We start from the raw sequence: 23,406 nt of genomic DNA on the forward strand, positions 1-23,406 counted from the left end.
AACCCCAGCAACCCACGACCCCTGACCCCTGACCAGGATAAGCGGGCATAGATAAAGATGGAAATGAAAATAGTGTAGATAATATCATACGTCAGTTCATACAAAACTAAGCACAAGAGGTGAACTGGTACATTTATAATATTGTGCTACTGGAATGTAATACCACGTTAAAGTAATATGAGCTCAGTGTCGACGTTTTGGTTCAACAATGTAATCTCAAACGTTGTTTTCATGACTGGATCTGCATTAAAATCTGTGGCCCCGAGTAGTTGCCGTGGGCCTAAAAGATGTTTTTACCGCTCTTCCGCGTGTTCGCCTGTTCGTTCAACTACTTGCCGCACTAAAAAAGAAAAATACACAAAGCAAAAGAGTCAACCAGCCACTCCACACATGCACACACACACACACACACACACACACAGGTACATGCCCTCGCACACAGACACACTTTAGGCAAACATTATTTCTGCTATAATGAATACTACCATATTCAGCATTTGACCGAAATCCACCTCAGACAGGGTCCAGTGTTACATGACAAACACAGAACACTGATATACACACAGTTATACTGCCATATCATTCAGTATTTTGATAGTTGTACAACAGTTGGAAAAATAAATCAATAAATAAAAACAAAACAACACTGACATTTAGAGCACTGAACACTGGCTCTGGATGGAGCATTTACCCATTTACATCGGAGAATCCTGTGAAATACATCCCCGTACCTCTTTACGGTTTTTGGCTGAAACGGACCATTTGTCTGGATTTATGCAAGAACAATAAAGTGGAATGGTAAAAATGTGACAATATATTGCTGAATAAATTCAGCCCAGGTGGAGTTGAGTGCACTGTAATGTCTATGGTAATAATATCTGGTGCACAGTGGCAGCGCCTTGTAAATCTAAAAAGTGGGTTTCGCTTCCCTATGCAATATGGGTGTCGGTTTTACTGCTTTGGAAATGTCCATCAAACTGTTAGGGGTGTGCATTTTGCAAGACTGTCGCAAAAAAAGAAGAAGATATAACCACATCTAGCACAGCTATTTGCATTAAGTACTTGGAAATGGGACGAATCGGAGGAGGCCACTGACATTCGCATCACGTGAGTTTTTATATGCCGGTTACTGAGGCCAAGGAGCGCAGCAGAAGAGAAACCCTGCAACTGAAGATGTAATACGGGGAAAGGACCCTGAAATAAATCCCTGGACACATTTCCCCCATAAAAATGGCCTGTTTAAAACCGATTCTCCTCGTGTGCTCGCACTCTCTGGTAATTGACATTTCCTTGTGTAACTCAAAAAAGGTCAATGCACAGACCACTAACAATTTCTCATACCAGTACTTCTTATGTAACCAGAGACAGAAATTAACATTTAATCCTTCCTGTGCATAGCCCTACATAGTCAGTACAATTTACCTTGCGCGAAGACGTGTGCGGTCGACCTTTCTACATATTGGAAGGGAGCCGTATCTCTCTGGCAATGTGTGCTCTCTTTAAAACAATGTGGACACGGTGGTGTAAGAATGACACACGTTATGTTTCATAGGATTCTGGGCTTACAATGGGTTGGGGTCGGTCCGTTGTTTTGGTTTTGAATGGGCAGTGCTGTTCGTGGTGTAGGTGTCTTGTGCCGGCTTCAGCTCGATTCAGCTGCCCGTCAGTGGACGTTAATATTACTGCAATACTTGACCCCGCGTCTCGGGCAACTTCATCGCAAGGAAACTACCTGCAGCTAGTGCGCCAGCAGCAAACAGGATCGGCACGGCCTTGGTGATACCAACAAAGGACTGGAAAATGCTTATGCCCAAAACTGCAGCCAATTTGCAAAGAGCATTGAGAAATCCAAACGCTGTTGTCCTGAGAAAGGAAAAACAAAAAGAGAGAGGATGATGCTCATTTGAAGCATCCGAATAACGGTACACAAATTTGACATTCGAATAATGAATATGCAGAATAATACTGATCATATTAGCGGCAGCTTTATATTCTCCTGGATTAAATGTGTCAGATCCTTGTGAAGCATTTCCTTGGACCATATATAGGCCCTGTTGTGATCCCGTAATGTGGATGACGAAAGATAATAAACTAAAAATATCAGCACCCTTGGTATTATTTTCAATATGCAGTACATTTTATTCAAAATGATGGGTGTCACTTTGTCTCGCGGCAATATTTTACAACTCATACAATGAATTCATTGAAATCTACTCAACTGATCATCAGTTAGTTGTGTAAACCAGGGAGACTCTCAATTGTGACAACCGTCGTCCTCAGAATAAAGGTGAAAATATGCTGCTTATGATGGGTAAACAACAGCAGGGGTCGCTGAATGGAAGCGAGTGAAAGAAAGTAAATGGCATCCAACACACACACACAACCCCAACACATGCTGTCCAGATTTCAAGATGAACATTCAGACAAATGAGTCCAAAGGGTCCCCTGACAGCAAATGTTCAGTGATCTTTAGCCGTTAGCTTGGCGACGAAAAGATAAACGGTCCCTGCGTAAGAATCTCAAGCTGTGTGCTGGCTCATAAGGGTTCAAGAGTTCTGCTGGCTAAAAGTGCTGAGAGGAAAAGTAAACACATGGCAAAAATACAGTTAGGGAGATAACTATGAATGACTGAAAATATAGAGCCCATACAACTAAGACATCGATCTCTGAACACCCACATTTATGCAGAATTGCCTCATCGTGGACGATTAGATCATATTACTGCTGAACACCTTAAATATGCCAGTCTGAGGATAGCGCCTCCCCTTGCTACTTGTTTTACCGGCTTTATGGTCCATGGCTTGTTACCAGACTCAATGTCTGTACTGTTGGTGCCAGTCATTAAGGACAAAGCCGGTAAAGTATGCAGCCTAGATAGCTACAGGCCTATAGCTCTAGCCAGCATACTGTCGAAAGTCCCAGAAAGAATATTGCTGGATAGAGTGCATGAATTTATCAACTCCACGGATAACCAGTTTGGTTTTAAAGCTATACATGGTACTGACTTATGTATATATATATATGTGCCTTAAAGGAAACTGTAAACAAATATAGAGGCCAAAACTCATAGTTCTTATGTGTTTTACTGATGCTTCTAAAGCTTTTGATCATGTTAATCATAGAAAGTTGTTTGTTAAATTGAGTCAAAGAGGGGTGCCTAAATACATTGTGAGAATTCCAGCTTATTGGTATGCCCACCAGACTATGCAAGTGAAATGGGGTAATAGTGTTTCAGCCCCATTTGGGGTCAGCAATGGTGTCAGACAAGGGGGAATTCTGTCTCCAGTTCTCTACAATTTATATATTGAAGATTTGTCCAAGCAGCTGAAAGTAACACTGGGTGCATGATGGGTAATACCTTGGTGAACCATATTATGTGTGCGGATGACCTTGTCATCCTTAGTCCCTGTAGCGCTGGTCTGTGTTCGGTTAGTGTGACGATGTCCCTGTTCAGAGCATATTGTACAACACTCTATACTGCACACCTGTGGTCAAACTATAAAAAAGCAAGCTTACAGAGGCTTCGAGTAGCTTATAATGATGCTATGAGAAGACTACTAATAGAAAGACCTAGATGGTGTAGTGCAAGTGAAATGTTTGTGGCTGCAGGAGTCAGTACCTTTCAGGCTCTTCTAAGAAAGCTCATGTATACATTTATTTGCCGGCTCATTGACTCTGATAATGTAATCATCAACAGTTTGACTAAGATTCAGTGCCACACGCTACCAACCTCGGCAGTGGGACCACTGGCATAGTTGCCTTCTTATAACACACTGACTTGTTCCATTTATGTTATTTATTGTGTTTACCCTTTGTATTGTCTGGGGTTTGTCTTTTGCCTATTTGTCTTTCTTTGTCTGTTATGGACCCTGAGTCTGCAATAAAGTTTTGAATTGAATTGAATTGAATTGGATTACACAACTGCCACCACTGAACTAACCCCCCCCCTTTTCTCCCCCATTGCACCCAGCCATTTACGCCACTCTTCCAAGCCGTCCCGGTCGCTGCTCCTCCCTCTTTGCCGATCTGGGGAGGGCTGCAGACTACCACATGCCTCCTCCGATACATGTGGAGTCGCCAGCCGCTTCTTTTCACCTGACAGTGAGGAGTTTCACCAGGGGGACGTAGCGCATGGGAGGATCATGCTATTCCCCCCAGTTCCCCCTCCCCCCTGAATAGGTGCCCTGACCGACCAGAGGAGGCACTAGTGCAGCGACCAGGACACATACCCACATCCGGTTTCCCACCCGCAGAGACGGCCAATTGTGTCTGTAGGGACGCCCGACCAAGCTGGAGGTAACACAGGGATTTGAACCGATGATCCCCATGTTGGTAGGGAACGGAATAGACCGCTATGCTACCTGGACCACTGAAATGCTTTTAACCATTTAGGAAAATCCCCCAGCTCAGCTATGTAAATGCTCACATCACGTCGGCTCGGCAGTAAGACTTGACGTGGCGGGACAGCAGGACATTACATCGACCAATGTTTTTTTTACACCATTTTACTGCGCTAACGTTATGAGTCACTTCATGCCATCATTCTCAAAAAACAGCCCACGGGCCAATGGCAGCCCTCGGAAATGTTTCTGGTGGCCCACGATGAGTTAAGGTGACATGATGAAATGCATAAGTTGTATTTGGTCCCCTGGGCTAAGCTGTCAAGTTAGGAATGGTCGCATGGCAAATAGGTGAGTCCTGTATGACTCACGTAGTTGTTTGATACTCATAAAGACTCTGAGCTCTGAGTCTTTTTAAAACTTGTCAAGTCTAAAATCATCAAATGTGTGACTTGAGTCTGACTCGAGTCCACGTCATCTGACATAAGTCCACACTTCTGCGTAACCATGACAGAAAAAAACCCAGCAATTTCCTGTTACCTTTTATCGGAGGGGTAGAGCTCCACAGTTATCACATCCAAGGCATTCCACGATGCAATGCTGATGCCACCAAACAAACACAGGAGGGCGATCATCCCTGACTCGCTGTTGCCGAACATCAGGAAGAAACAGCTGACACAGGATATGACACTGGATCCCGCTGTGTGGAGTCAAGAGAAAGAGAGGCGGGAAAAAAAATCCTGAATTGAAGCGATAAAGAAAAAAAAAACCAAGCAAACATATTTTCCAGCTTTCAGCTGTTATCATTTGTGTTTGTTGGGGAGTTGCCCGCACTGCCAACATTCAGTATGTTTACCTACCCAGCATCCGTAAACGTCCAATTTTGTCCATCAGTAGAGCCGACACGATGTTGCCTGGCAACACAGCCAATGTACCAAGGAAGCTGACAAAGTATATCATGTAGGCATTGTTGTCGTCACTGAAGTCCAGCATGCACCCTTCTTTGTTGTGAAGAAAGGTGCTGTTTATCAGCTTACAATTGACAAATCTGTATTTGAACAAGTCTAAAGGGGAAAGAGAGAAAGCAGCAATAATTATTCTTGTTTAAATGCAACCGTATAATTTTGCACACCAGCAATTATCCGCTCGCAATAATTTTAACTATTAAACATGCAAACGCTTTCAGCCGCCATGGCAGATACACAAATGTTATGGCTGCGAACATGTTGAGTGTTTGAATCGCAAGTCGCTTTGCAGCTCCACACCTGTGTTATAAAAAAGGCTTGCGATGAAGCTGCAGTTTCTGAAGACGGTGTTGGTGGAGGTGATGTCCTCAAAGTAGCACTCCTCAAAAATAGAGTCCTCAAACACCATGGACTTCATCTTCAAGTTGAGAAACCTTGAAAATACGTCAAATATTAAACAAACTTTAACCATGGTGTTACAAAAAAAAGTCGCACGATGAAAGAAAAACTGCAACTTGAATGAATTAACAAAACTGCAACATGAAAACAGTGAGAAGAGATGAAAATATTACATTTTTGCAGGCAAAATTGAAGTGTAAGATTACTGTCAGTATTGTTATATTGTGTAGTTTTGTCTGCTAAGTCAGTGCCACTGGAAAGTAAGGTTGTGCAACATAAAAAAACAATACCACAATACCATTTTTAGCACTTTAAAGATAATTCTTGAAATAGATAAGAAACACGCACAGCTCACGAGTCACTTACTTGTCATTGAAGTAGTGCCCTTGGCGATGGACTTGGTTTTCCAGGGTGAAGTTAAAAGTGATGTGCTCCACTCGTTCCTTGGTGAAAACCTTTGTGCGTGATTCATACTCCTGCTTCTGGATGTACTTGATCATGTCAGGGAACCACACCGTCAGCCCGTAATAGCTGTGAAATTTGCAGCAAAAGTGCAGTGATCTTTAAAACTAAACCACAATGGATCAATACATCACCCCCCCTGCCCCCAACAGATCTTTATTCCATTCTGCAACAATATCTAAACTACATATAATTGTAGAATATGTCAAAATATAAAAATTTCTAGTTTTTTCCCCTTGTGGCAGGGTGTGGAATAAGTCAAATGTTTGTATTAAATATCCGCCTGCCGCCCAGTGACTGCTGGGATAGGCTCCAACATCTCCGTGACTCTTGAGAGCAGGATAAGTGGTTTGGATAATGGATGGATGGATGGTATTAAACATCTTATAATGAAAACTGTAAACACTGAAACAGACTAACTATACACAAAAAAATCAAGGCACATCTGACTAAAAGAAAACAAAAATGTTCACATATACATTAAGGGTTTGCATCACTTTGTGGTATTTTTTAATACATATATAATGAAGTCCTTTTATAAATACAAATTGGATTTTAGACAACAAGAAGCTTGGTCCTTCCTCAGACCATTTGCACTTATCCATCCATCCATTACCTGAACCACTCATCCTGCTCTCCGGGATGCTGGAGCCAGGCCATCACAGGGCCGTGTGTATACATATACATGTATACCTTTCCTCCAAATGACCTCGACGCCATGTCATCTTGAAAACTAAATAAGATAGCTTTCTGCAACTTTTGATAAGCTTGGCCCAATAATGGTCCACAGAAAATTTGGACAACTTTCGATCCGTTTTGGACATGAAAACGGCATTTTCCAGTTTTGCTGGATCAGACATGGACATGGCCTCAATCAACCCAGCGCCGGTTCCAGGACTCAAACCAACGACTTCCTTTGATACCCTTGCTTTTCAGCCACAAGGCTATTAGATGTGGTTTCAACGTGGCAGATACAGATAACCAAAACTGCTGGTAAAAGCTGGGCAGGGACTGACAGTAAGCTACGGTCTCATCTCCCACAAAAATGCAAGTGTGTGAACATGAGGCCCGCCAACCCTAAAAAAAAGAAGCTGGAGCTCTCAGCGAACCCCTTCCCTGGATGGAGAGAACGGCCATTGAGCATTTTCCTGCGTACTGCAGGAGAGGCGGATCTTACCAGCAGCTTGTCAAACAGCAACATGTGACCGGAAAACAAGTTCATGGCTGTGTGACGCTTTATCTTTTTTGTCCCCACCCGCCCCTACTCTGCCTCTGATTGGCTAATCCTAACCCTAACCCTAACCCACCCTAACGGGTGGATTACGTTTAACCCAGAGCCCTAGAAAGAGAGAGTTGCGTCAATAACGGGTCAGAACGCGAGAGGGTCACGTGGTTCATGTAGCCGCCGCATAGTTCCAAACGAAGCTTGGCGGGTCATTTAAATGAACTGCTTAGCCGCGATTTCTGGTAACTACTGTAAACTACTAATAAGACACGCTAGCCCCTAGCCACGAATCCCGCACCGGGCAAGAAAATAACCGGTTACACTACTAACCAATATTTTCAGATGTTTACATTTATATATAGCTATAGATATATTCCAATGTGACACATATTCTATGCGCACTGTATGGAACTATCCGGGGCTCACACGATCCGCCATTGCTGTTGGCCCATTGCCGTCTACGGAGTGGATGTAACTCTCTTTCGAGGGCTCTGGTTTAACCAACCTAACGAAGGAGGCGCCGAATACTAGCCAATCAGATGCAGAGTAGGGCGGGTCTTCATTAAATGTAGGTGGGGGAAAAATAAGGTTTGTGTGACAGCACGAAGATTACCTGAAGGACATGGTGAACCACACGGCCATCAGCATGAACGTGGTGCGCTTGTATTCTGGGTTGAAGCAGGCGAGGAAATTGCTTTTCACCTACGACAGGAAAACCACACACACAAGTTTCGCAAGCTCGTACAGAAACCTTGGGATATATGGAAGAAAACTACTCGCAAAGAATTTCTGAACAGACTCTATGAATATCAAACATTGAATCACTGAAGCATTTCTACATTGGTGACGTTAAACCATCTGTGCTCACTGGTGGAGGTTTTGAAATTCCTTTACCACAGTTGCTCCCTCACCTTTGAATAAGTACAAATCTGAGGAAAATAATGAATTTGCCATATTTGTTTCCCAATTGTACTTTTTTAAGGTCTCTGAGCAGTAGGGGTTAGTGTTTTTTTAATGTAGATTTTCTAATACTTTCTGGGGAAAAATCAATTTATATTTAATCAACGTAAATGATTTCCGTAGGACATTGGTCTGTTCTATTAGGAAAGGGAAAATCACCCAAGATTGATGATTGCGCGGGGATGCTGGAGCCTATCCCAACAGTCATTGGGCGGCAGGCGGGGGAGACACCCTGGACAGGCCTCCAGTCCATCACAGATCACAGAACCAACACACACACACACACATTCACACCTAGGGACGATTTAGTACGGCCGATTCACCTGACCTACATGTGTTTGGGCTGTGGGAGGAAACCGGAGCACCCGGAGGAAACACACACAGACAAGGGAAAACATACAAGCTCCACACAGAGGATGGCCTGGGTTGACCCCGGGGTTCGAATCCAGGACCTTCTTGCTGTGAGGCGACTGCGTTAACCACCGTGCCACATTATTATTATTCCTGCTACTACCTAATTGTCAGTTGATTGAAGGCAGACTTTGCAAAGGCTGTGACAAAACCTCCAGTTGTTTTTCATAGGCACAGTGGGTCGTGAGAAGTGATGGAGACCCCCCCCCCACACACACACTTTCAGTACCGAAATAGAAGGATTTCATTTTCAAATGAGAGAAAAGCTGTTCAGTAATCAGTCGGCAGGTGGTACAAGAACAGGTTGGAGATAATTGGTGTGGAGAACGTAGGCGTGCAAATGTTTGTGTTGCACAATGTAGGTCGAAATCTGATGAAAGCCAAGCTCAGAATAGTTGGCATTTCTGTACAGCGTGTTTGTGCTGAGACGATGCGGACCACAGTGTGAAAGCAAGTATTAACAGGCAATGCGGGGGACATTATACAGCTTTGGAGAAGATGGCGGCAATACGTTTGCCAAAGAAATGCGTTTTCTTTTTCGCAGTGGATGAGGCGTGAACTCTGACTCCAGTTTAGTGGATGAGTACACAGCAGAACGTGTTACTGCGGGCGTCTGGGTTGCGTGGCAGTCTATTCCGTTGCCTACCAACACCAACACAGGAATCGGCGGTTCGAATCCCCGTGTTACCTCCGGCTTGGTTGGGCGTCCCTACAGACACAATTGACCCTTCGCAAAGTCCCGCCCCCCTTAGTTACTGTTGCTATGCCCGTCAATCATTTCAGAACTATCCAGGAAGTAGCCGGAAATCACCAAAACATGAAGGAAGAAATCAGCGCATCGTGTGGGTAAAAGTAACAGTAATAATACGTTAGCTGTATTAGCTAGCAATAACAGCTAGTAGCAAGCTTAGCTTGGAGCAGACAGGTATTTTTGTTGATTTTGGATGGATTAAGCTGGCCATGGGGTCTGCTATACTGCCAAATCTATTGCCCACATTGCGCTTCTTGCGTTCTGGGTTTCAGGAAGGGAAAGAAAATTACACCCCCTCCAAACTTTTCACATATCTAGTATCCGATTTGCAGATCCCATAGGCACACCGTTTCAGCATTTTGCTGTCTGTTTGAAAGCTTGACGGACCGTTGCTAAGGTAGGATTGGACAAGCACCGTTCTGGGGCGGTACTTGGCGAAAGGTCAATTGGCTGTGTCTGCGGGTGGGAAGCTGGATGTGGGTATGTATCCTGGTCGCTTCGGGGGGGAGGGGGAACTGGGGGAAGTGGCATGATCCCACCACGCACATTGTCCCCCTGGTGAAACGCCTCACTGTCAAGTGAAAAGAAGTGGCTGGCGACTCCACATGTATCGGAGGAGATATGTGGTAGTCTGCAGCCCTCCCTGGATCGGCAGAGGGGGTGGAGCAGTGACCGGGATGGCTTGAAAGAGTGGGGTAATTGGCCGGATACAACTGGGGAGAAAAAGGGGGAACCCCCCCCCTCCCAAAAAAACAACAACATGTTACTGTGTGGATATGGCCTGAGCAGGACCATTAACTGCAAGTGTGATTTACCATGGGCGTTTCATTCATAGTCTTCATCAATACTTGAAGTGTTAAAGGAAAATTCTCAGCACCTCATTTACAGATAAATCACGGTGAATGCATTCAATATATCAGCATCATTTGCTTCTTAATCTCTTTGGGGAAATACAAGCCCCCCCCCCCCAAGTGTCAGGAACCTTATTCATCTGAAACCTTATCAAGCTTGACAACGTCAAAGGAAATTGGTATTTTTTTCCTGGTTCATACCTTCCCAGGATCCACCAAGGCAAACCTGTTTACAAGTGACTGAAGCCTACAAGACCGTACGATAAAACATTTCACTGTTTGACTCCTACCACTAATCATGACATATTTTGTTTTGTCCCCATCTTAATGTGTCTGTCTAACCTGTTGGGTGAGGCTCATAATCTTCAGTTTGTAGCGCTGCCAGACGGGGGTATCCGTGCCGGTGTCAACCAGTTCATCCATTTGCTTCACAGTCTTGATTGTGGTGACCTTGCACGGAAAACAACCACAAACAGAGACACACACGCACGCACACACGTAGTTCCTATAAAACAGCACAGCCTACTAGCGAGTTGTTCTTTGCAGAAATGCCGCAGTCAAAGTCAATTGCGATGATTACATGCTGATGACGTGCTCTTTCAGATGTTTGCATCATTTCCCTCTGCGGCTTGTAAAATATTTGTGAAGGAATTTGAGTGATTGTCATGGCTGTCGTTGAGAGCTTTTATTGCGTATCTTTAGAGTTACTGTATAGACCGACCAAAGCTTCCGGAAAGGGCATCGACTATTATGAGTTTTTTTTTTCCTGCTGAATTCAATTTCTTCTGAGATGACATCTGAAAATATTGACGAGGACTGGTATGGACTAGGGAGGCCAAATAGGGAAAGGCACGTGATAACATAATCAATCCGGGACGAGATGATGTGGTCCAGCCAATGCGTCTCATTGCAGAACAATAATGTAGTGATCTGCCGTTGAGATGTCACCAATACTTTAGACATGGTGTTGATTTTGTTTTTCTTGTCCGTCTCCAAATCAGTTCCCAGAATTTGTACTGCAGGTTACAAACACAGACCAAAAAAATAAATTACTCTGATGAGAATATAGCCATTCAACCCAGAGATACTCACAGAGAAGACCCTCTCTGGATATCCCTTCGCTCTCATGTTGGTATCGTGAACCTGCTTTAAAATCATCCAGCCTTCATCGTGCTTGCCATTCTGTCAACGAGAGCAACGGAAAAGGACACTAATAGTATCAAATACAAAGGGTACAGTAATGCATTTGTGTGTTTTTAACTTTTTAGTGCAATTATTATTTTTTATTTGTGAAAAAAAACCCACTTTAAATGAGAATGCATCTTACCGGGACATTACATTTAATATAGGTGTATGGTATACATAATTCTTATATTACTGACACGGTCCCATTGTGCTGTGATCATTTCAGTGATTTTGTAAAATATCTTACATTGCTACTCAATATCACATGGAAAATATACAAAATCACAAAAATTACTACTACTACTTTTGGATGCTCCCGTTAGGGGTCACCACAGCGGATCATCCGTTTCCATCTCTTCCTGTCCTCTGCATCTTCCTCGGTCACGCCAACCACCTGCATGGCCTCCTCACCACATCCATAAACCTCCTCTTTGGTCTTCCTCGTTTCCTCTTCCCTGGCAGCTCCATATTCAGCATCCTTCTCCCAATATACCCAGCATCTCTCCTCCGCACATGTCCAAGCCATCTCAATCTTGCCTCTCTTGCTTTGTCTCCAAACTGTCCAACCTGAGCTGTCCCTCTAATATATTCGTTCCTAATCCTGTCCTTCTTCATCACTCCCAATGAAAATCTTAGCATCTTCAACTCTGCCACCTCCAGCTCAACCTCCTGTCTTTTCATCAGTGCTACTGTCTCCAAACCATACAACATACGCACGTAGCTGGTCTCACAACCATCTTCCCTTTAAATCTTGCTGGTACCCTTCTGTCGCAAATCACTCCTGACAAATCACCCCTTCTCCACCCACTCCACCCTGCCTGCACTCTCTTTTTTCACCTCTCTTCTGCACTCCCTGTTACTTTAAACAGTTGACCCCAAGTATTAAAACTCATCCACCTTCGTCACCTCTACTCCTTGCATCCACACCATTCCACTGTCCTCCCTGTTCGTTCACACATATGTGCTCCATCTTGCTCCTACTGACTTCATTTCTCTTCTCTCCAGTGCATACCTCCACTCCAATTAACAGAAATTTTGTTTTTGTTTTTTTGCAGTGTATGTTATGTCAACAATTGCATTATTCTTATCATGTATCAGATGGGATCATTATGTTCATCACAGTGTTAATTTCTATGTGGGTAAAACCGAAGGGACGGTGGCAAGGATGGTTTCAGTACATCTGGCCGCTGACTGACACATGGGAAATATCATCGGCTAACCTCCAGGTAGAAGCGAGGGCTCTCCGGCATGGCACTGAGGGCCGCGATGGCCGCGACAGAGGGGAACGCACATACCAGCACAAACACCCTCCAGCTATGAAACTGGTACGCGGACCCCATCTGAAAACTCCACCCTGCGGAGGAAAAAAACAGAAAGGATGACAAAAGGAAAAAATAAGACCTTACACCTCTCCTTTAATGTCAGACACTGTCTAATGCAATTTAAAATAGTACATAGGTTGCACCTCTCCAAACCTAAGATGAATAAATGGTTCCCTGTTCCTTCTCTATGGGATATAAGTGCCAGTCTAATGAAGCCACTGTAGTACACTGCTATATATAATATCTCCTCAGATTCAGATGTACTGGCGCAACATTTTCAGGATAATTTTAGAAATTCTTGATTCAAGAATAGAGCCTGAGCCGCAAACTATTGTTTTTAGTCCTTTAGAGACTTAAAACAACCTCACATAGGCTCATTACAGACGATTTATCAACTATTTCCGTATGTCAGCTAACAAATGCTTGTTGATGTTGTGGGAGGGTGAAGACATTCGTAATGTTCAAACGCAGCTTAATGACCTTGTCAATGCTCTTGAGGTGGAAAGGATTAGATATATTAGAAGTGATCAGGGGAACTCATTTGATGCCATCTGGCAACCTCTCATTCAATATTTGGAGAAGATAGCAAACAATCTGATGCTATTTACAGATTTCTGTTACCACAATAATGTAGGATCCTTTGGTTTTGTTTTGGGTGCCTAGGTTGGGTGGGTTGGGGGGGGGTTCTTCCTTCTTTTCTTCTATTGTGTTATTTTCTATTAGTCTTAAAAGAGAATGGTGTCTGTATTAGATCTGTATACTCACTAATTATCTTTACACTGCATTTGTATATTCACCAATAACTCTTACATTTGTAAATTCACTTGTGATGTGTGCATACTGGACTCTAGTCTCAATAAAATGTTTAAATGATTACACACACAGTAAGATGCAACGGGACATTGTAAAAGTAGTATATCACAAGTTCATGCTAATTTATGTTCAGATTTGCTTTGATACGAATATTCATGCTTTCCTGTTTGTTGTTCTGTTGGTGGCATGTGAGAGATGTATGTATGTATGTATGCATGTATGCATATATATGTGTATATATATATATATATATATACACTACCGTTCAAAAGTTTGGGATCACCCAAACAATTTTGTGTTTTCCATGAAAAGTCACACTTATTCACCACCATATGTTGTGAAATGAATAGAAAATAGAGTCAAGACATTGACAAGGTTAGAAATAATGATTTGTATTTGAAATAAGATTTTTTTTACATCAAACTTTGCTTTCGTCAAAGAATCCTCCATTTGCAGCAATTACAGCATTGCAGACCTTTGGCATTCTAGCTGTTAATTTGTTGAGGTAATCTGGAGAAATTGCACCCCACGCTTCCAGAAGCAGCTCCCACAAGTTGGATTGGTTGGATGGGCACTTCTTTGAGCAGATTGAGTTTCTGGAGCATCACATTTGTGGGGTCAATTAAACGCTCAAAATGGCCAGAAAAAGAGAACTTTCATCTGAAACTCGACAGTCTATTCTTGTTCTTAGAAATGAAGGCTATTCCATGCGAGAAATTGCTAAGAAATTGAAGATTTCCTACACCGGTGTGTACTACTCCCTTCAGAGGACAGCACAAACAGGCTCTAACCAGAGTAGAAAAAGAAGTGGGAGGCCGCGTTGCACAACTGAGCAAGAAGATAAGTACATTAGAGTCTCTAGTTTGAGAAACAGACGCCTCACAGGTCCCCAACTGGCATCTTCATTAAATAGTACCTGTTAGAGCCTGTTTGTGCTGTCCTCTGAAGGGAGTAGTACACACCGGTGTAGGAAATCTTCAATTTCGTAGCAATTTCTCGCATGGAATAGCCTTCATTTCTAAGAACAAGAATAGACTGTCGAGTTTCAGATGAAAGTTCTCTTTTTCTGGCCATTTTGAGCGTTTAATTGACCCCACAAATGTGATGCTCCAGAAACTCAATCTGCTCAAAGAAGTGCCCATCCAACCAATCCAACTTGTGGGAGCTGCTTCTGGAAGTGTGGGGTGCAATTTCTCCAGATTACCTCAACAAATTAACAGCTAGAATGCCAAAGGTCTGCAATGCTGTAATTGCTGCAAATGGAGGATTCTTTGACGAAAGCAAAGTTTGATGTAAAAAAAATCTTATTTCAAATACAAATCATTATTTCTAACCTTGTCAATGTCTTGACTCTTTTCTATTCATTTCACAACATATGGTGGTGAATAAGTGTGACTTTTCATGGAAAACACGAAATTGTTTGGGTGATCCCAAACTTTTGAACGGTAGTGTATATAACTTTGTTAAAAGAAACATTCAACGGTAGGGGTAATGCTCAACAAATAAGGAGCAAAATAATCCAGTTAGTCAAGTAAACTCTCTACGAGACAGTACAAGCCTGTTTCATGCCATAAGCAATCATCAGCTGTTTCATTGACAGCTGATGGTTGCTTATAGCATGATATTATTTATTTTGTTGGTTGGTTATTTGGTTATTTATTTGGTTATTGCACTTACCATAGTGTGGGATAATGGCCCAGGCCATAGCAGATGCATATATTCCCCCTATCATCCAGAACATACACAGCCAACTGAGGTGCTCCCCACGCTTTTCTTGGGCCAGAAATTCAGAATAGTAGGAAAACACAATGGGGATGGAGCCGCCAATCCTGCAGAGATCAGAAACCGACAGAGACCAGAGCTGAACCGTCTTTATCTTGTAGCAAGAGACGACTGAATGCTTGAATGCATAAACTGAGTTTTGAATACCTTTCTTGCCTTAAACACGAGTTCTGTACTTTGCAGCCAATTATAAGCACCCAGAAATACCTGGTCCCCTTTGCATAATGTCAGTAAACTGAATATGCAGCCACTGCTGGTGTTAAAGGTACAGTACAGATATGAGGGACATGATGGATAAGATGTCCTACTATGAATGCATATTGCATCCAAGATGTTTGAAACAGGAACACTTGCAAGCTACAGCAATTATCTGTGCATTTCCTCTGTCACGTTGAATGATTTTTACTGGAACTTTGTTGGGTGTGGTATTCACCACAGCAAACAAGCACAATTGGCTATGATAACAGATAGCATAGCTAACTGAGGATCCCCCACCCTTAAATGACTGCACTTACATTTGCTGTTTCATCAGCTGTGCTAGTGTTCGGTCTTGGTTAAGTGAAGGCTTTGCACTTATCGTTGCATCTCTTGTGTCGTTCTAAATGCCGTATTACAACGTTCAGAAAGACAAACTTGGGGGTAAAGTGCGTGTGTGGGAAAATGAAAATCAGAGCTCATTTCAGAATTCAAATTTGCCATTTTGCTACGCTAATGCAGAGGGTATGAGACAAAAGACCAAACCTCAGATTAGCCATTAATTCAAAATACCATATCTATGAGAGGTTGCAGTATTATGTAGTATTTTTTTTGATTTACCCCCCTTGGATACAAGGGGGGGAAATCCCCAATTGTATCCAGCCAATTACCCCACTCTTCTGAGCCATCCCGGTCACTGCTCCACCCCCTCTGCTGATCCGGGGAGGGCTGCAGACTACCACATGCCTCCTCCAATACATGTGGAGTCGCCAGCCGCTTCTTTTCACCTGACAGTGAGGAGTTTTGCCAGGGGGACATAGCGTGTGGGAAGATCACTACCCGGGCACCCGTTATGCAGTATTTTTAATACTGCATCAGCAAGGTCTAACTTTTTCCCCACAACCCTGTCCTCGTGTACACTGCCAGGTTGGTTGCTAATTGGCATCAGACACTGGCGAGCAAATTTCAGGCACCCATCTAAGCAGCTACCCTATTTATAGAGCCAACACAAAGCATTTGATGCCATGCTGGAGAGCCGTGTGGAGGGGGAGAAGCAACTTCAAAAGACTGGCACAGAAATACTGGTGGGAGAAAATAATGTCTAAAATGGATCTCCCAGCTATCCCAAGCAAAACAGTTAAGCTTGAAAAACAAAGGGAATAGCTTCACTTTTAAAAAAATCCAGACCTCATTAAAACGTTAACCTCATTAAAAGCACTTGGGGGAATGAAAAATTTGGTCATTTTAACTTGACGCACAGCCCGGTTTGAGACTATTTTCGACATAATAGGATGGAAAAGGGAGATGTGTGCGACCGTGCTGTCAGTTTCCCATTGTCAAAAACAAGATGTATCATGATTTTGAAGGCTTAAACGGTGGTGCAGTAGACGGCAAATGCACCGAAATGCAGATAACCCACCTTTTTAAGGGCAGATGCAAATCGTCTTTGTATAAATTCATAGTATACACTGAAGTAAATACTATCAAAATGATGTAAGCTATAGACAATAGTCATCTCAATGGGAAAATACATAAATTAATGCTGCTCTGAAAATAATGCCCATCTTAGTAGTTGGCTGCCAAATGATGATAACCGACTGAAAGTCACAAAATATATCTACATAACTGGATTAGTTACCCCATTGGGCTGTGTTGTTGCCCGGCAAAGAGATTCAGCAAAGTGTTGACTTCCTCAATACTGAAGCAATTAGTGAAGTTTTTGATTTTTATGATCCTAAATTATCCTAAACATTTTAATGAGGACAAGGTTCAAAACAAGTGAACCTATACTTAAAGGTCAGCTGTATTTGAAGACAAGTCCCACCTCTCTACCATCCAATCTCAGTATTATGATACATTTATTTTGTAACTGTGAGAAATATTTGTTGAATTATTTCTATTTGCTGCAAACACGTTTTCCCTCCAACAAGAATGGCAAGGAGTTTTCTTGTGATAAACTTCTCGGGGAGAAACAATTACAGCCACAGGAAACCATAGCATAAAAAAACCCAAACTAACTAATAGTAACTCTTATGTTTGATTTCTGATGGTGGTTTTATTTATTTTCATTGACTTACCCAACACCTGAGAGGAGACGGCAAAAGAGAAAAGTGCTATAGCCCTGGACAAAGGACGAGAAGAAGGAGAAGACACTATTGATGGAGAGAGAGATGAGAAGAGACTGCCGACGGCCTATCCGGTCAGCCAGGCCGCCCCACAGGAAGGCTCCAACCATCATCCCTAAATATACAATCAGACCTGCAGAGATAAGGAGAGAAATAGTATTAAATTGTCATGTTGGCTAATCTAATTTGATGCCAATCTAGTAAAGCGGTGCTATGGAACAAATGGTTTGGTTAAGGTTTTACGTTCTTAGTGTTTTCTCCTCTTTTTGGCATGTTCAATTCCTTACACTGCTAACATCCAACCATTGCGTAAATCCTACGGTGGTTGGGGAGGGGGGGGGACTGTTATGTGCATCCTGCGATACATTTGGAGTCAGCAACCACTTCCTTTCTGCAGGTTTCTCCAGGGCAACCATAATGCACACAGAGGCCCACGCTATTTCCACCACATGCATCTGTACAGGCGCCCTACCATCTGTGGGAGTCACTAATTGCAACAGTGGGAGACAGTAAACCCACTGGTGCCGATAATTGTGCTCCGTACAAACCAGAGGGGTTCAAACTGTGAACATCAGCATTCAGAAAGCTAACACATTAACCCCATTACAGATGTTGAGGCCTGACTCAAATCTAGGCTTAAGTCAACAGGTATGACGACATGAATCAACTTAAAAGGGACGTTGGAGGGGCGGCGTGGTCTATTCCGTTGCCTACCAACACTGGGATCGCCGGTTCGAATCCCTGTGTTACCTCTGGCTTGGTTGGACGTCCCTACAGACACAATTGGCTGTGTCTGCGGGTGGGAAGCCGGATGTGGGTATGTGTCCTGGTCGCTGCACTAGTGCATCCTCTGGTCGGTCGGGGCGCCTGTTCAGGGGGGAGGGGGAACTGGGGGGAATAGCGTGATCCTCCCACGTGCTACGTCCCCCTGGTGAAACTCCTCGTGGTCAGGTGAAAAGTGGCTGGCAATGTATTGGAGGAGACATGTGGCAGTCTGCAGCCCTCCCCGGATCGTCAGAGGGGGTGGAGCAGCAACCAGGATGGCTCGTTTAAGAGTGGGGTAATTGGCCGGATACAATTGGGGAGGAAAAAGAGGGGGGGACATTTTAAAAAAAAAAAGAAGTTGGAAGAATAATGTCAAGGTGGAAATCCACTACACTTCTTGTGGTCAGATATGTCTAGGTTCATAAACAGGATTTATTAACTATCAATTTTTTAGGAAGTGATGGGAGAGCCAAGCGTTTTGCTGGACTCTTTCATGAATTAGCTTAGCTCGGATTCTTTCCTCAGCACCACTGACTGTTTTCTCAACTCCATCACTATTGTTGTCCAAGAAATTTCTGTTTCTCTGCAAGTGAGGATAAGTTCTTCACCCTCTTTGTTACAAGGACCACGTCTAATGACAGTTTTTTATTTCCACTTACATATCAAAGGTCTAAGAATAGGCGGTGCCATACATTTGTGTCTATTCTATTTTTATCTGTTGGAGATTGTCATGTGATTGTAAAGCCCTCTGGAGCTGAATTGAGATTTAGGGCTGTACAAATTAAATTTGACTTGACTTGAGAGTCCTTCCTTTTCCCAGGCGATGTACTTGGCTCCACTGTGGACTTGATAGGCCAGTTTTTGCCACCCTCCCTAGACGATATTTCAGCTAAAATCCTCTAGAAAAGGAATTGACTGACTGTTCTTAAATTGCTCTCTTGCCACAGAATATTTCAAGATAGCAAGTCTCTTCTGCACAGCCACTATCACTTCTTTTTTTTTGTTGGATTTTTTCCCCCCCTCTTTTTCTCCCCAATTGTACTTGGCCAATTACCTCACTCTTCCAAGTCATTCTGGTCCCTGCTCCACCCCCTCTGGCGATCCGGGAAGGGCTGCAGACTACCACATGCCTCCTCCAATACATGTGGAGTCGCCAGCTGCTTCTTTTAACCTGACAGTGAGGAGTTTCGCCAGGGGGACGTAGTGCGTGGGAGGATCACACTATACCCCCCCCCCCCCGAACAGGTGCCCCAACCTACCAGAGGAGGCACTAGTGCAGTGACCAGAACGCATACCCACATCCAGCTTCCCACCCACATACACGACCAATTGTGGCTGTAGCGATGCCCAACCAAGCCAGAGGTAACATGGGGATTTAAATGGGCGATCCCCGTGTTGGTAGCCAACGGAATAGACCGCTACGCTACCTGGATGCCCCAGACAACACTCTTAACTCGTTTTGGAAAGACTCAGACAAAATACTACCGCACTCCTATGTGATAATGTCGTAGCCTCCACCCGGAAAAAACAAATACCAAACATGAAGCACAAGAGACGAGAACCTCGGTCAAAGTTGGGGTAAAAAATAAAAGTAGGCAAAAGCTGTTTTGTGAGGTTACTTACCCAGCATGCTTTTGTTAGGTTCGGACAGACACATATCCCTCTCAGCACTGGGCAGGACAAAACCCACCACAAAGATCTCCACCCCGTCTGCCATGAGTGCCAGCCCCAACACAAAGTAGAGCGTCCACTGGAACTTCCCGTGACCACATTCTTGTAAAATGGTCTCGTACTGTTGAGCCAGCTCCTCCTGGTCCTTCCTCCTTTCGGCCTCCGAAACCCCTACATCTTTGAACTGCTGCCCGCTGGCCCTGACCGAGCCGGGGCCTCCAGCCAGGCTGCCCTTGCCCGAATCGGCCCTGGGGATGCCTTGATACTCTCCCTCATATATCTCGTCGTCCTCATCGTGGCCCTCCGTGGAGTCACTGTGGCCGCCCTCTTCGTCATTGGCCGCCTGGCTATCCCCCCGGTAGTAGCCTCCATCCTGGCTGCCTTGCATGGGGTAGTCCTCGTCATCATCCTCCTCAAAGCGGCTGTAGGAGCGTTTGCTGTACTCGTCGCTCACCCGGTCCACGCTGCGGCCAACTTTCTTGGCGGCTTGCCGCTTGACTTCTTTGGCAATGTCTTTGGCACCTTTGATGAAGGCAGTCCGGTTTTGATAGCCGTCCTCCATGGCAAAGAGGTTCGGGGTATTGTTGTCGGCGTGTGTCTCACAAATTTGAGGGGTTGACCTTTTTGTTCACTTGACCGAGAAACGGCGGCTTTCGTGTCTGGAAGAAAGATGGAAATTGAGATTAGTCCATTATATGGATTATTTAACAGGTCTTTATGTATTTGTTGAGGGGGTCCATCAGCATTTGAGCTGTGATGAGGGGAGGCATTTTGCTGGTAGTTCCGAAAAACAACCTGAGATGTACTTCTCAGAAGAATTTTGGTGATCCGTTTTTGTCTGATGGTGACCTTTTTGTTTGGATTGATATTCTTTTTATACATTTAGCCAACAACAGTTTCCGAGGGCAGTGATACAGACCACACCTGCCTCACATTCATATCTGTACAAATAGATATCCATTCAGTTACAGGTGGACCAAACACCTCGCTTAACCATTGGGCTTCATGGCTGAGAACGTCATTCACACGCTGACAATGGAGTTGTGATATGCTCCCATTAAATCTGCTATCAGCGATGCTATTTTGAAAATTAAAACGATTATTCTCATCCAATTGTTTGGTTTGTATTCAATTTAATGCATTACGTAGGCCAGAGTAAATAATTTCCGTTACCTTTTTATGAAAACAGTTCTTAACACGTACAAATGTCGTGTTACAAGACTCATAAAATAAAGATGTAAATGTTCCTAGATGTGTTATTCAACCCTAAATCACACTTTTTAGCTGATGAAACTTCTCAGTGCTGAGCATAGTTTCAACATTGGCCATGATAACGTCACAAATAATTCTCAATGGGGCAAGCCAAACGGTTTTGGGGAAACTACACGTATAATCTGACTTGAATCCATACCCCTGCTGTTCAGCAATATGAATAACAAAAAGGGTGTGTGTGAGTCAAACAACACTCCAGTGTTTCTCAATGTAACAAATCTGAGGCTGGGCCTTTGAGTCGGTTCTTGCAGCTCAGGAGAGCCGAGACAGCACACACAGCACCTTTAAACAAGCAAGCGATCACCGTTGTTCTTAACACGACCGTTTGCTGTAAAATGGGAGAGGCGGCGTGTTGCTTGTTGATCAAATAACATGTCGCAGTAAATCCCAACGCTCCAGCCAGCCAGCCAGCACACCAGCGACATGTTTACTATTACATACTATTACATGCTGCATGTTTTTTTTGTTTGGATTAAACTGATCATTATAATTACTGTTTGGGACCGATTGTGGAAGAAGGTCTACTCAGACATACAGTGTTTATATCTGTGTTTTCAAGAAGAAATTAAACCTGCCGAGACCAAACAAGCGGTGCATTTGGTCCCTTCGACATGCCGTGAACTAGAAACTTGCAGTATATAAATGCACCATTACCACTGCTGACAAATAAGCTGGAGTGGACGAGGCCTGGTGCCTCGTGGGGCCTACGCCAGAAAGGCTTGGACGCAGGACGGGAAGCAGTGCAGACCGTAAAAACTACGCTTTTTAGTCATTTATAGAAGAATAAAAGTAAGAGCCGTAAAAAAAAGGGCATAGTGAACAAGTAACTAATAAAACTGTTTCTGAAAAAAGAAAAAAAAATTTGGTCCAAATAAGGAGGAAGGGGAAAAAAAGCAAAGAAAGTCCCAAATAAGGCTTCACGTGTGACGATCTCTCAGATGGGTGCATAAGATTTTGTATTTATTATGCAACAGGTAGAGTGCAAGGGCCCTGTTTACCCTACCCCTGCACCCCCCCCCCTTATATAAAGGGCAAAAAGGCTCATGAACGGACCCAGAGGGCTGTGCTATAGCCCACCCAGACCTAAGCTTCCACTCCCCCACTGCCCCGTCCATTCATCGACGTCCATTTGAGGACGTCTGAACAAGCCTTCGGCCTGCATGATGCATCACTTTAGCAGCGAGGGCCAGATGAAGAGGAGGAGGAGGAGGAGGAAGGCCGCAGGATGAAGAAGGTATTTCCGCTCTCACATATAAGATGGCACCGCCGCACGTGAAGGCAGACAGCCGTACTGACGCACTGCACGGGCGGCCGGCCGGCCTGCGGGCTGCGTCGTGAGGCTGGTAACGGAGCGTCTACAGGTCGCTCCCCGACGCGCGCCTCCTCCGGCTGGCGAAATGCCCCGCCAACGACCGGGCAAGCCCAAGAGCCCGTTTATTAGCCTGCGCCCCCTAGTAAATCCCTCTCTGACACCAATCAACCCAATATTTTAGCCCCCCAATTCGGCTTTGATATGCTACTGGTCTTGAGTGATGATGATGATGATGATGGTGATGATGATGATGATGATGGTGATGATGATGATTAAAAACGGCCTGGTCGACGATAGCTCACATGACTCATTACTGATGAAACCCCCCCCCAAAAAAACACCCCATAATCACTAATACGAGCCCACTGTCTGCTAGCCCCGTAGCCGGACCCCCCCCCCCGGGCTAATTCACAGAAATCACGCTGCAAGAATTTTGTCACGACTCTGTGACGGGATTATAGGCCCCCCCGTTTCATTCACAAATCGATTTTAATTGCTGTGTAGAGCAAACGGTTTGGAGAGCACGCCCATCGTTTTATTCCTTAAAACGCCCCAATGCATGGGCTTGCAGCTTTGATCCTAATGTAACAAAATAACAT

At 44.0% G+C, this 23,406-nt stretch overlaps 1 protein-coding gene across 1 annotated transcript; it reads right to left on the reverse strand.

Annotated features, from left to right (window-relative positions):
- Positions 1 to 1,679: 1,679 nt before the first annotated feature.
- LOC130128735 (synaptic vesicle glycoprotein 2A-like) lies at positions 1,680 to 20,785 on the reverse strand. Its single transcript, XM_056298441.1, has 12 exons — positions 20,176 to 20,785; positions 17,740 to 17,920; positions 15,362 to 15,513; positions 12,770 to 12,903; positions 11,457 to 11,546; positions 10,707 to 10,814; positions 8,005 to 8,093; positions 6,071 to 6,235; positions 5,606 to 5,739; positions 5,201 to 5,404; positions 4,881 to 5,040; positions 1,680 to 1,863 (listed from the first exon to the last, which is right to left on the reverse strand). Exons 1-12 carry the CDS (start codon positions 20,783 to 20,785, stop codon positions 1,680 to 1,682), a joined length of 2,211 nt encoding a protein of 736 aa, XP_056154416.1.
- Positions 20,786 to 23,406: the final 2,621 nt, after the last annotated feature.

Source organism: Lampris incognitus, chromosome 18 (genome assembly GCF_029633865.1).
Source record: "Lampris incognitus isolate fLamInc1 chromosome 18, fLamInc1.hap2, whole genome shotgun sequence".
Taxonomy (NCBI): domain Eukaryota; kingdom Metazoa; phylum Chordata; class Actinopteri; order Lampriformes; family Lampridae; genus Lampris; species Lampris incognitus.

What these genes read in the sequence shown, in the direction of transcription:
- LOC130128735 (XM_056298441.1), bottom strand. Translation starts at nt 20,785, where the DNA reads ATGGAGGACGGCTATCAAAACCGGACTGCCTTCATCAAAGGTGCCAAA. An exon ending in GCCCTCGCTTCTACCTGGAG is followed by an intron (nt 11,547 to 12,769) that starts GTTAGCCGATGA and finishes TCTCGTTGACAG; the next exon opens with AATGGCAAGCACGATGAAGG. An exon ending in TGGTTCACCATGTCCTTCAG is followed by an intron (nt 6,236 to 8,004) that starts GTAATCTTCGTG and finishes CAAATTTCACAG; the next exon opens with CTATTACGGGCTGACGGTGT.